Below are 13,768 nucleotides of genomic sequence, written 5' to 3' on the forward strand. Positions count from 1 at the left end.
TCTTGTGTCAAAAATTTTATTTTTGTTTTTAAAAACAAAGTTATATTCTAGAAGACAGATGGTCATAATAGCTAGCTCAAGCCAGTATTTGTAGAAGAATGAAATTTGAACATTTATTTCCAATATTTTCAAATAATTTTATTTGCTTTCAATGAACTTACTTTATCTTTTTAAACTTACAAATTAATCATTAAATAATACAATTTAGAATTATGGTAATATTATTAACTAAAGAATGTATGTACAATTTTGAATTTATGGGAATACTATTACCTAAAGAATATAGGAAAGAAGTCCTTTGAGTGAGAATGTGAATTAGTAGTTTTAATGATAGGGTCAGTTTGTACGCGCCTCCCATGTCAGTCCAGTCTAGTCGTTTGTGTCCTGTCAGTTGGGAGGTTTTTCGTCAATGTCTTGTAGAGTTAGTATAAGGATTAAAGAACTTTACTTTTCTATATTCTTCTATTGAATACTATAAAGCGAATTTGGAAAAGAAACTACACAGAAAACAGCATATCAGATAGTTTGTTTACTCCAATGGCTATCTTTAAATTTTGCATAACATTGATTATGAAGGGCATTTGGAAGGTTTTCATTATAAGAATTATTTTCAAAAATATACTGGTTAATGCAAGAGCTAAAAATGATCCTACTGGCTCTTCTAGGCTAAAACATAACATTAACAAACGTTATTATAATCTGAAATTCTAAATTAATTGAAAAATACTAATACATGTAATGTAGTTCAAAATTGGAAAATAAAAGCCGAGAAAAGAATTCAGAATTTTATCTGCAGTAATATAAATGATTATTACATGAGAGGCTGTCCACAGATGATACTGGCTGTGGGAAGGATATTGATCTTATCAGCCAACCAAACAACTAAAATCTAAAAATTGAAATGCAGTGATATAGATACTCTGGATCTCTTGTTCCTTACTTGACAAAGTATTAATAAAAATTCAAAATAATGGTAAATAGGAAGGATTTGACTAAAAAGCTACAAGAAAATACTTTTCCTTCTTATCCCTATATTTGACAAAGGAATATCCTATTAGGGTCACTTTCTGGTGACCTTTCGAATTGGCCAATCAAATTTGGAAAGTAAATTTAAAGGTACAAAATAATTTCAAGCTAAATGTGTGCATACAAATACATATCTACAGGAACGAAATGTTGTTTCTAATTGATGTAGGTGTAGAAAATGAAAAATAGATCTGAAGTAACACAAACATTGACACTACCTCTGGAAAACCATTAAGTCTCTTTATTTCACATAAATCTAGTTTTCTCCCTTTACCAAGTGAAGAGAAAATTCAGATCCCTATTTGAAAACTGCAGTTTAATTTTACAATATAACTTTTCATGTGAGCTTTACAGTAAATGATTACAGAAGAAAGATTTAGAAGATTTTAGAATTGTCTGTGTTATAAATATTTACAATATGTTCTCTGTCTACAATAACTAACCTAATAGATTGTGAATGTACATATTACTAAGTTATTTATTAACCAAGTACTTGAATAGTCATTTGTCATTAAAACCACAATCTGACTGAATGTAATATAAAAAAGATGTACTTAAAACAACATGTTTAATAAAATTGCAAAATATTTTGCAAAATATTGTGCAAAACACTTTTCTCATGATTTTTTTAATTTTGCATATTATGTGTTTATTATATAAACATTATAATAATGAGATGTTAATATAATAATATTCTGTTTTTTGGAAATAAAGACTTTTATCATTACCTGAATGGAGCTCTGTTGGTCACTAGTGGTCACTATCATGGAACTTCAGCCATTGGTTGTCTCTATCCTGTTGGTTGTCTCTATCCTGATGATTGTCGCTATCCTGATGATTGTCTCTATCCTGATGGTTGTCTCTATCCTGATGATTGTCGCTATCCTGATGGGTGTCTCTATCCTGATGATTGTGCTATCCTGTGATTGTCTCTATCCTGATGGTTGTCTCTATCTTGATGATTGTCGCTATCCTGATGGGTGTCTCTATCTAATAAAACAAATTAATTAAAATTTTGATAATTTTAATCATTATCATTACAGACGTATTCACAAAAGAGCTCACATCTGGTGGTTTTTTAATAGGTTCCTGGTAATTAACCAGCCTTATTAAATATAGCAATGCCATTACATAACTTTTGGCCCATTTGGCCGCTTGAAATTCTCAAAATCTAGCATTTTTCTCCAATCATGATTGCCCATAGCCATCACAATAATTATACTTCAAAATCAATAAAAACAGCCAATCCATTGTTTATTCATATAGTTTATCTTGTCAAAAGGTTTGTTTTTTAAATACTTCACTCAAACCTATCCTTCCTCTTTCCAATATTCAAGACCTAATTGCAAATGGAAAATATTTTAACATCATCATGATTCTTTAGTCATTTTGTTGGTTTACCCGAAAGGTGTTTTCCGGAAAGAACTGCAGTTTAATTTAACAAGAGGCCCATGGGCCTTAACGGTCACCTGAGTTAGAATATATAATGAAACAAATAATGAAAAAAATTAAAGACATATAAACACTATATGCTGGGACTTGAAGTTGGTCAGTGATTTATAAATTTGACTTTTTAGACATTGAAGAGTATTTGCTTCCATCAAACCTGTGAACTTAGAGGTATTTTTTTAAATTTTAATTGCCCCTCTGGTCCCCCAGGGGGTCATCAAGGACGGATATAGATGTTAAAATGCTATATCTTAGGCTAATAATTCTAATCAAGTTTGACTAATTTCCTACGAAAATTGGGCAAATAATGTTCAAAAATATGTTTTTCCTATATAAACTAAAGTAAACTTGACCCCTCCCCAGGGGGTAACGCGAGACCCCAAGGTCATATAATTCACAATTTTTATAAAACCCCTTAAGACCTTTCTATCTATAATTATTTGATTGTACTATATCCAGAATTTTAGAAGATTTTTGAAGTTTTAGCCTATTTGACCCTTTTTTAGCCCCGCCCCTCTGCCCCCAGGGGGTCGGCCAGGACCAATGTGGATATGATGTTAAAATGCTATCTCAGGCTAATAATTCTAACCAAGTTTGACTCATTTCCTATGAAAATTGAGCAAAAAATGCTCATTAATGTGTTTTTCCTATATAAACTGTAGTAAACTTGACCCCCTCCCCAAGGGGAAATGTGAGACCCCAGGGTCATATAATTTACAATTTTTATAAACAAACTTTAAGACCTTTTCATCTATAAAGTGTATTTGATTGTTACCTTTCCAGAATTTTAAAAGAATATTTTTGAAGTTTTAGCCTATTTGACCTTTTTTTGCCCCGCCCCTCTGCCCCCATGGGGTCGGCCTGGACCAATATGGATATGATATTAAAATGCTATCTCAGGCTAATAATTCTAACCAAGTTTGACTCATTTCCAATGATAATTGAGCAACAAATGCTCATAAATGTGTTTTCTCTATATAAACTATAGTAAACTTGACCCCCTCCCCAGGGGGAAACGTGAGACCCCAGAGTCATATAATTCACAATTTTTGTAAGGGACCTTAAGACCTTTCTATTTATGAAAAGTATTTGGTTCTACCATTTCCAGAATTTCAGAAGAAGATTTTTGAAGTTTTAGCCTATTTGACCCCTTTTTAGCCCCGCCCCTCTGCCCCCAGGGGGGTCGGCCAGGACCAATGTGGATATGATATTAAAATGCTATCTCAGGATAATAATTCTAACCAAGTTTGACTCATTTCCAATGAAAATTGAGCAAGACATGCTCATAAATGTGTTTTCTCTATATAAACTATAGTAAACTTGACCCCCTCCCCAGGGGGAAACGTGAGACCCCAGGGTCATAAAATTCACAATTTTTGTAAGGGACCTTAAGACCTTTCTATTTATGAAAAGTATTTGATTCTACCATTTCCAGAATTTCAGAAGAAGATTTTTGAAGTTTTAGCCTATTTGACCCTGCCCCTAAGGCCCCTGGGGGTCAGTCATAGAAAATTTGTTAATAGGATTAAATGGCCATCTCATACTGATAATTCTGACAACATTTGACTCATTTCCTATTACAAATGACCAAATAATGCGCAAAAATGTGTTTTCCCAATATAAACTATAGTAAACTTAACCCCCTCCCCAGGGGGAAACTAGAGACCCCAGGGTCATATAATTCACAATTTTTGTAAAGGACCTTAAGACCTTTCTATCTATGAAGAGTATTTGATTCTACCACATCTGTGAGTGGAGAAGAAGATTTTTTAAATTTTAGTCAATTTAACCCCTTTTGGCCCCTCCCACAGCCCCCTGGGGGGTGGGGGCCATATAATTCACAATTTTGATTGGCCTTATGCCTAAGAAGGTTTGTACAAAATTTCATTGAATTTGCTTCAGCAGTTTTGGAGAAGAAGTCGAAAATGCAAATTGTTTACGGACATACGACGCACGACGACGGACAAAAGGCGATAAGAATAGGTCACTTGAGACTTCGTCTCAGGTGACCTAAAAATTCAAATACAACTTTTCATGGCAGTTTTTAGTGAATGAAGTCTGCTTATCATCACAAGCGTCTGTTCTGGTTTTTGAAAAAAAAGATATGTATTTGGATTGCCAGCAAGTGTCACCAAACTAAAACTTAGTCAAAAGCCTCACAGGTCACCAAAAGAGGTCCTTGTGCTGGAGCATTTTTCATATTTCCTAACCCATTCCTCCTCCTTAGCAAGATCTGGCCTACCTGATTTTGGTATCAAAGGATTCTTGTTGGCTATTTCTTCTTCCCTCGAGTCTTCATGTGTTCTCTATTGCTACAGGCTTGTCTTCTTCACCATCCGATAACCATCTTCGTGTTCAGTTGATACTTATCTTATCGAGTATGTGTTGTTGCAATTTTTGCATATGAATTTTCTGCTTCATTTAGCACTGGAAGCCGACTCATGCCAACTTACCAGCTTTGATTTGTGGACTTTGGTCACAGGTGCCCCACTGGTAATCCAGGCGGGCTTTTTGTGATGACAGTTCCATTTTCTGATTGAAAGACAAAGGTTTTACTGCAATCGCACAGTCAAATCAATGCAGTTGTCCCCAACAGCACAGCACTACTCATTTAAGTGTCCACGTTAACTATAAGTCGGAAAGGTTGCCGATAATTACGGGGACGGATTACTTATTTTCTGTCTTTCCGTCTAGAAAAGCAACCCCGCCCTAAACCGGTACACTCTTTTTTTGTTTATCCTTTTGGAGTGGAGCATCGCTGTTAGTGACAAAAGCGGTGAAATTGCCTGCGATTGTCATAAAACTATTCTTCAATCAAATGAAATAATCATTAATCAGCCGGACTGAATTATCGTTGTGACAATGATGATCGAGGTTGGCTTTTTGTGATGGCAGTTCAATTTTTATTGAAGAACGAAAGTTCTTCTGCAATCGCACAATGAATTCAATGCAGTTATCACCTACAGTGCAGCACTACCCTTAAAGTGTCCACATGAACTATAAGTCGGAAAGGTTGCCGATAATTGCGGGGACAGATTACTCATTTTCTTTCTTTCCGTCTAGAACAGTAATCCCACCCTAAATCGGTACACCCTAGTTCATGTGGACGCTTTTGGAGTGGTACGCCACTGTTGATGACAAAAACAATGAAATTGACTATGTGATTATTTTTGAACTTCCATTCTTCAGAAAATTGAACTGCAATCACTGAGCCCGCCTGGATTATCATTGCGGCACCTGTGACCAAAGCTTTAGTCACAAGTCAAACCTAATGGCCAATCTAAGTGGAAAATAAGATACAAAAATGGCAAACAATATATATTCGATGAGAGAATTTCATACGTCACAAGAAGAGGCATCAATAGGTAGGAGGGGTCCCCTGTCTAACAGAAGAAGCAGCAATGTCATCTTTGCTTGAGAGAATGCATGTGGCCTTATGACTTAAAGTGACATCTTAAGACACAAACATTAACATTGTGACAAATTACGTGCTTTGCAGCAGACAATATTGATAAATTCAACCAGCAGCAGCGACAGCTATAAAACAATGATAAATTTACACAGCAACATTAGCACCACCCTTTCGTATTTAACCCTCTTACTAAATGAATGTTTAAATAAACTTGATATTACTTAAAAAGATCTTCAATCAGATGTACTGTATTGGACCTAATAAGCGCCCAGGGCGTTTAAAAAGTTGAAAAAGTGAAAAGGTGCTTAATAAGATGAAATTATAGTTATGTGTAGTCTAGATCTTAATTTTTATTGAAATTTAAAGCCTCAAAAAGGAGAAGGGGCACTTATAGGGACAGTAAATATCAATTTTTCTCAAGGATGCACTTTATGGTTTCTTAGACAAAAACCTAATAAAAAATTATCAAAATATCCCCATTTTCCTTATTTATGTATATTTTGGATGGTAACCATGGCAGCTAAACTTGCAAGACCAGAAAACTTTCATTGCAAAAAAAGGCCCACTTATACCTTTCTGAAACGGCTTTTAACTTTTAAAATAGATATGTTTATTTTCATAACTCGGTCGTCTTATGTTTCCTGCCATCATCCTAATTACAGAATGTTAGTTACCTATCACTGCCCCAGACGCCAAACCAGCGAAATGAATCTTCACTGTTAACATAGATTATGAAAGGAATCTTGCATTTTTTGGCTTTGTAACCTCATCTTAGGCCATCAATACACATTTTCTGATGTTATTGTTGTTTAAAAAAAAAAAAGATTTTTTTTTGTTTCAGAAAGGTAGTGGGCCTTACAACAATTTGAAATGCATGTCCTAAATAACAGTTTTGCAAAACTGACAGATTTGGGGGCCAAACAGTGCCCAAACCATAGTCATTTGTTAAATTCCTACCAGAACGTGGTTTGAAAAAGTTGATTGTTAATGGCTGGACACTTGACACCGGGGTATCACATAAGCTCAGCTTGGTCCTTCGGACAACCATCTGTAGAACTCTATTACTAGTAGCGATTTAAAGAAGTAATTAAGACAAATTATACTCACAAATTAAGGCTCAGGTCATTTAAGGAAAGGCAACTCTTTCTAGTATTTTCATGAAATGAGAAAACTTCTCTTGGCGGTGTCTCCACTTTGGGAATAGGCTGTTAAAACTTGTCGGCCCAAAAGATACTATTTTCAAAGCACAGCTGAAAAAGAAGAAATGAATGATTAAATGACTAAAATGAATTCGTGAAAGTAGATGAATAATGATCACAAAAAAACAGAAAGCGTTTTATAGAGATTGATTAGGTTTTCATGGTCATTAAAGAATGTATCAATTACTTGTAGGAACCCAGAGTACCCCAATAAAAACCACCGACCTACAGCTTGAACCTATAATCTATTCATGACCGGTCTTAAACACTAAAGATTGAAAAAGAAGACTGTACTGGATGTCTTACAAAACCACACAACACTACCCATTTGACCAAAATCCCCCAAATTTACATTGTCGTTACCAAGACAGGAAGGCCTCCGTATTAAAAAAAAAAACAACTACCAAATATGTATAATATGTATACCTTCAACATTCGATTTCGAGTCAAAAATTTGCAGATTGGGTTCAGGCAAATGGTGTCCAGTGACCCTGAATGAAGAAAACATCATATCCGGTTTTCATCCTATAGAGACCGCAGAACCAAAATGATTTCCCATAGACGACAATGATAATGTTTGCCACTGTCCAGGTTAAATGGAGTTTTCAAGTCTGGTCACCCATCTTTAATTTTTGATGAAGCTCTGCTAATCACACTATCCAGGAATGTCTGCTCTCGGGTGTCACTGTCCTTATGGTTGTCACTACATGTATCTTCATGGTATCCTGAAAATATGCAATATTTGAAATAACTATGACATCTTGACACATGTTTTTTTTTTTTTTTTACAAACTTTTTTTTTTGTTTGTTTTTTTTGGGTTTTTTTTTTTTCATAAAACCATATAACAATAATCACCTCTAAATTTACACCATCTGACTTCTAAATCAGCACCTTCACCCAAGACCTACAGACAGTGAAGGGAGATAACTCCAATTTCACTCAACTATTCACTTGAAAAAATTAATACCACTGATAATTAAACCAAAGAAGTATATAAGAGTAATATATATATATAAGACAAATTATACTCACAAATTAATGCTCAGGTCATTTATGGAAAGGCAACTCTGTCTAGTGTTTTCATGAAATGAGATAACTTCCCTTGGCAGTGTCTCCAAGTTGGGAATAGGCTGTTAAAACTTGTCGGCCCAAAAGATACTATTTTCAAGGCACAGCTGAAAAAGAAGAAATGAATGATTAAATGACTAAAATGAATTCGTGAAAGTAGATGATTAATGATCACAAAAAACAGAAAGTGTTTTATAGAGATTGATTAGGTTTTCATTGTCATTAAAGGATGTATCAATTACTTGTAGGAACCCAGATTACCCCAATAAAAACCACCGACCTACAGCTTGAACCTATAATCTATTCATGACCGGTCTTAAACACTAAAGATTGAAAAAGAAGACTGTACTGGATGTCTTACAAAACCAAACAACACTACCCATTTGACCAAAATCCCCCAAATTTACATTGTCGTTACCAAGACAGGAAGGCCTCCGTATTAAAAAAACAACTACCAAATATGTATAAGTACATGCAAAATACCTTCAACATTCGATTTCGAGTCAAAAATTTGCAGATTGGGTTCAGGCAAATGGTGTCCAGTGACCCTGAATGAAGAAAACATCATATCCGGTTTTCATCCTATAGAGACCGCAGAACCAAATGATTTCCCATAGACGACAATGATAATGTTTGCCACTGTCCAGGTTAAATGGAGTTTTCAAGTCTGGTCACCCATCATTAATTTTTGATGAAGCTCTGCTAATCACACTATCCAGGAATGTCTGCTCTCGGGTGTCACTGTCCTTATGGTTGTCACTATCTTCATGGTATCCTGAAAATATGCAATATTTGAAATAACTATGACATCTTTACACATGGTCTATTTTTATTTACAAACTGTTTTTTTTATTTACAAACTTATAATTTTATTTACAAACTTTTTTTTTCTTTTTTTTTTTCTTTCTTTTTTTGTATTTTTTTTTTTTTTTTTTTTTTAATTTTTTTGTGTGTGTTTTTTTTGTGTTTTTTTTCCTTAAAAACATAATTATAACAATAATCTCCTCTAAATTTACACCATCTGACTTCTAAATCAGCCCCTTCACCCAAGACCTACAGACAGTGAAGGGAGATAACTCCAATTTCACTCAACTATTCACTTGAAAAAATTAATACCACTGATAATTAAATTTAAAGAAGTACATAAGAGTAATATAGTATATATATATATATATATATAAGACAAATTATACTCACAAATTAATGCTCAGGTCATTTATGGAAAGGCAACTCTGTCTAGTGTTTTCATGAAATGAGATAACTTCCCTTGGCAGTGTCTCCAAGTTGGGAATAGGCTGTTAAAACATGTCGGCCCAAAAGATACTATTTTCAAGGCACAGCTGAAAAAGAAGAAATGAATGATTAAATGACTAAAATGAATTCGTGAAAGGAGATGATTAATGATCACAAAAAAACAGAAAGTGGTTTATAGAGATTGATTATATTTTCATGGTCATTAAAGGATGTATCAATTACTTGTAGGAACCCAGAGTACCCCAATAAAAATCACCGACCTACAGCTTGAACCTATAATCTATTCATGACCGGTCTTAAACACTAAAGATTGAAAAAGAAGACTGTACTGGATGTCTTACAAAACCAAACAACACTACCCATTTGACCAAAATCCCCCAAATTTACATTGTCGTTACCAAGACAGGAAGGCCTCCGTATTAAAAAAAGCCAACTACCAAATATGTATAAGTACATGCAAAATACCTTCAACATTCGATTTCGAGTCAAAAATTTGCAGATTGGGTTCAGGCAAATGGTGTCCAGTGCAGTGTCCCTGAATGAAGAAAACATCATATCCGGTTTTCATCCTATAGAGACCGCAGAACCAGGAATGTCTGCTCTCGGGTGTCACTGTCCTTATGGTTGTCACTATCTTCATGGTATCCTGAAAATATGCAATATTTGAAATAACTATGACATCTTGACACATGGTATTTTTTTTTATTTACACACTTTTTTTTATTTACAAACTTTTTTTTTTATTTACAAACTTTTTTTTTTAGTTTTTTTTTGGTTTTTTTTTAGGTTTTTTTTTTTTTTTTTTTTTTTTTTTTTTTTCATAAAAACATATTTTAATACCCCAGAACTTTTGATGGCTGCCAAGGTTGGGGCCTTGGGGTCAGCCTTTTAAATATAAACAGATGTCCCCTCGCAGGGGGGCTTTCATTCAACGCACAATGCTTTCTTTCTCTGTCTTTCTTTCACTCTCTTTTTCTTTTTCTCTCTTTCTTTTCCCTCTTTCTCTCTCTCTTTCTATCTCTCTCTCTCTCTCTCGCTTTCTCTCTCTCTCTCATTCTTTCTTTCTTTCTTTCTTTCTTCATGTATTAAATACATGTGGCACTTTTATACTCCCTTTCATTCTTTTGTTTTACATACAATTTATTACAATGTCTCTTCCTGTCGTCCAAGATTTAGATGGCTATGGGTGAGAGTGGGATTGCCAGTGGCGATGGGAGGGTGGGGGGGGGGGGGGGAGGATGGAGGGGGGAAGAGGGGGGATGGGGTTGGAGGGCAAATGGAAAATATTTACTATAATTTAACATAATAATTTATTAGGTTGACCCCAATGGTCAGGATAAAGATCATGCTTTATCCGTTGTTTGTCATGGGAGGGGAGAGGGGGGAGGTTGGGAGGTTGGGAGGTTGGGAGGGGGGAGGGGGGAGAGGGGGTAGGAGGGCAAATGGAAAATATTTACTATAATTTAACATAATAATTTATTAGGTTGACCCCAATGGTCAGGATAAAGATCATGCTTTATCCGTTGTTTGTCATACCCTGTTTGTAAACTAAATTTTGAACACATTTTGAACTTCTACCAATGTAATTAGCTAAAAACGTGTCTGATATCATCTGACATGGTCCTTATTAAGAGTTATTATTCTTCAATTTAATCCGAGACCCAAAATGGCCACCAATTCCGTCATATTGAAAACGGATTTTGAACTTCTCAAGTTCTACAAGAGCAATTTAGCTGAAAATTGTGTGAAAGGATCCCTAAATGGTCCCGACCAAGTATTACTATTTTGCGGGTCAATCGGAAATCCAAGATGGCCACTACAGCATCCATATCTAAAATATTTTAAACTACTTCTCAAGTTCCACTGGTGCAATTTAGCTGAAACTTGCATGAAATCATCCTGATATGGTTTGGAACCAAAAAACCAAAGATGCTTGCTTTGACCCCCATCTTATAAGCAAACTTTGAACTTCTTTTCAAGTTCTATCAATGCAATTAAGCTAATGATCCTGAAATGGTCCTAACCAAGTGTTCTTTAAACACATTTTGAACTTCAAGGATGGGCGCAAAAGTCACCTTCTTGAAAGTCTTTTATTCAAATCTTTTCCTAGTTCTCTGGCGCCAAGATTGTCCGATGACCATTAATTAGGGCCATTCATTTTTTTTTTCTTCAAAAAAATTCAAATCCCATGTGGGGTGGTTGCCGGGTACTAGCCGCTGGCTAGGGTTTTCTCTCAATCAACCTTTGACCCTGGCATGTACATGTACATAAATGACCTTGGCTGTTAATATGACATAAAACAAATCAAATCAATTATTTACATTTTTTTGAACAGGTCAACTGAGAGTGTACATGTAGAAAGTAGTGGTTAGAATGTTAAATACTAAATGTGTGCTGTGTTTGTGCTGGGGTAGGTGGGTTGGGTAAAGTGAGTATTGTTAGGGCCAGGGACAAAAAAAAAAAAAAAACCTATTAACTACTTTCTGTACACTTCAGTTGAGTCAAATCCAACATTGTACACAAGTACTGATTGTAATAGGAACCATTACACATCTACCTCAAACAACTCCACAGTCTTATCACTGCATGTATTCATTGTCCCTCAAAACCTTTAAGTACCAATTTTTATCTTTTTCTAGCAACTCATAAAATTTCAGAGGCCTTCGTTTATCACAGTATCCAAAAACATAGGAATGCTGTTCCGCATCCCTTTAAACCCCCTTTTACCAATGTAGACCAAAATCGGAGACCCAAATCTAAGAACAGAAAGTGGACCCTGGAAGCCATCTTGGAATTTCTATCCTGAAAAACCCTCTAAGCACACTCCCACGAGTATGTCTGTCAAGTTTTTCAAAACCCTTATGTTCCTCAAACAACCCCACACTTGTGTCAGTGCATGTGGTTTAATTAACAGTGTATAGATTTTTTTGGGTGAGGGATTGGGATTGGGACGATTGTTGAGGGGTTACCACTTCCTCAAGCCACATCAGTCCATGGACTTTACAAGGATATTACAGTACATCACATGATGTAATCCTTGTGCCAAGCTGGTGCCCTCCTCACACGGCCAGACCTACGGACAGACACAGGGGTGGGAGCGGGTGGTGTGGCTGGCTCATCATCGACATCTGCAAGGCTAAGGCTATCCTCCCCTCGGCAGTCGAGCGTAGCAGCAAAGTACACAACCTGCAAGAACACAAGCTAGATTTCAGTAAACAAATAAAAGTGCTTAATGCACAGTATTTTTGTAGATATTCAAGTTAGAATCTGGCCTAACCAATGATCAGATATGTTGATGTGCATGTGATATCCCTTATATATATATATATATTTATGATTATTTAGTGGATATGAAGGATAGGAATAATCTAACCGACGGCCAAAAATATTGTTTACTTATTTGTATATCGCATTGTATTACTGTTATATATATATTTTGTGATCTAGAGTGCAGAATATCCATAATACTTCCTGATACATTACAGTGCCAGAGATTTAGATAGTGTATATACTACCTATATGTGTCTGACAGTCTAATGAACTATTTTTTATGATATATTTTAAACAAGAGTCCAACTCTTCGCCTACTTTACAATAATATCAAATTACATTGGTGCCAAGTCAATCTAATTAAAACACAGATTCTTAAAATCACTCTGTTACATAAATGAAAACTGAAAAGTCACTTCTCAGTTTCTAGAAGCTGGACTATTGGACAATTCTGATGGTCACCAGAAAGTCACTCCTAATGAATTGTTGCCAGATCCTTTATCAAATAGAGTGATACATGTACAGTATTCAACCCAATAAGGCGTTTAAAAATTAAAAAATTAAAAGGTGCTAATAATAAGACGATATTATTGAAAATCTAAACAGTTTTGTATAGTTCTGGTTTTTTTTTAAGCCTGGGCAATTGAAATGGAGGCTTCAAAAAGAGGAAGGGCGCTTATAGGGACATGGGCCCTTATTGGGTTGAATACGGTAATAAGGAGAGTTCAATTATAGTGTGAAAACTGTTATGGTATATGTACATGTACGTACCCAGCCTGACTACACTTTAAAGAAGACAACGTTATCTGTCTAGAAATCTTTCAAGCTACAATATTACAGCTTAAAGATAATGTATTCTACACTTAGCGTTAAAACGTAACATCTTACCACGGCCTCCGACAGAGACAGACGCTGGCCAGCCGCAACAGCAATCGAGGTTGCCACCCGGCTAACCAGGCTAAGGCCACGGAAGGACACAGCCTACAAGATCAAGAGTGACAAAATTTCAGTTAACAAATAAAGTTACATAATACACAATATTCCGCAGATATTCAAGTAAAAATCTTGTCGATCGAACTGATCTGGTAT

General features: G+C 35.4%; 1 protein-coding gene across 5 annotated transcripts in view; it reads right to left on the bottom strand.

The window, feature by feature from the left end:
- Positions 1-13,768, bottom strand: part of LOC138315753 (uncharacterized) — a 52,333-nt gene that overhangs the window by 14,092 nt on the left and 24,473 nt on the right. For 3 of the 5 annotated variants that reach the window (XR_011207519.1, XR_011207520.1, XM_069257001.1), the window contains 9 exons: positions 13,568-13,660; positions 9,875-12,595; positions 9,353-9,495; positions 8,639-8,930; positions 8,120-8,262; positions 7,513-7,811; positions 6,995-7,137; positions 4,718-5,858; positions 1,755-1,924 (listed from right to left, as the gene is read on the bottom strand). Coding sequence is in view for 3 of the 5 variants with exons in the window: in XM_069257001.1 (XP_069113102.1) it covers positions 12,431-12,595; positions 13,568-13,660 (258 nt within the window). In the remaining 2 variants the exon portion in view is untranslated. Of the gene's footprint in view, positions 1-1,754; positions 1,925-4,717; positions 5,859-6,994; positions 7,138-7,512; positions 7,812-8,119; positions 8,263-8,638; positions 8,931-9,352; positions 9,496-9,874; positions 12,596-13,567; positions 13,661-13,768 lie in introns of those variants that run through there. The other 2 variants (XM_069257003.1, XM_069257002.1) reach the window with 2 other exon arrangements.

This window comes from Argopecten irradians, chromosome 2 (assembly GCF_041381155.1).
Source record: "Argopecten irradians isolate NY chromosome 2, Ai_NY, whole genome shotgun sequence".
Lineage (NCBI taxonomy): Eukaryota > Metazoa > Mollusca > Bivalvia > Pectinida > Pectinidae > Argopecten > Argopecten irradians.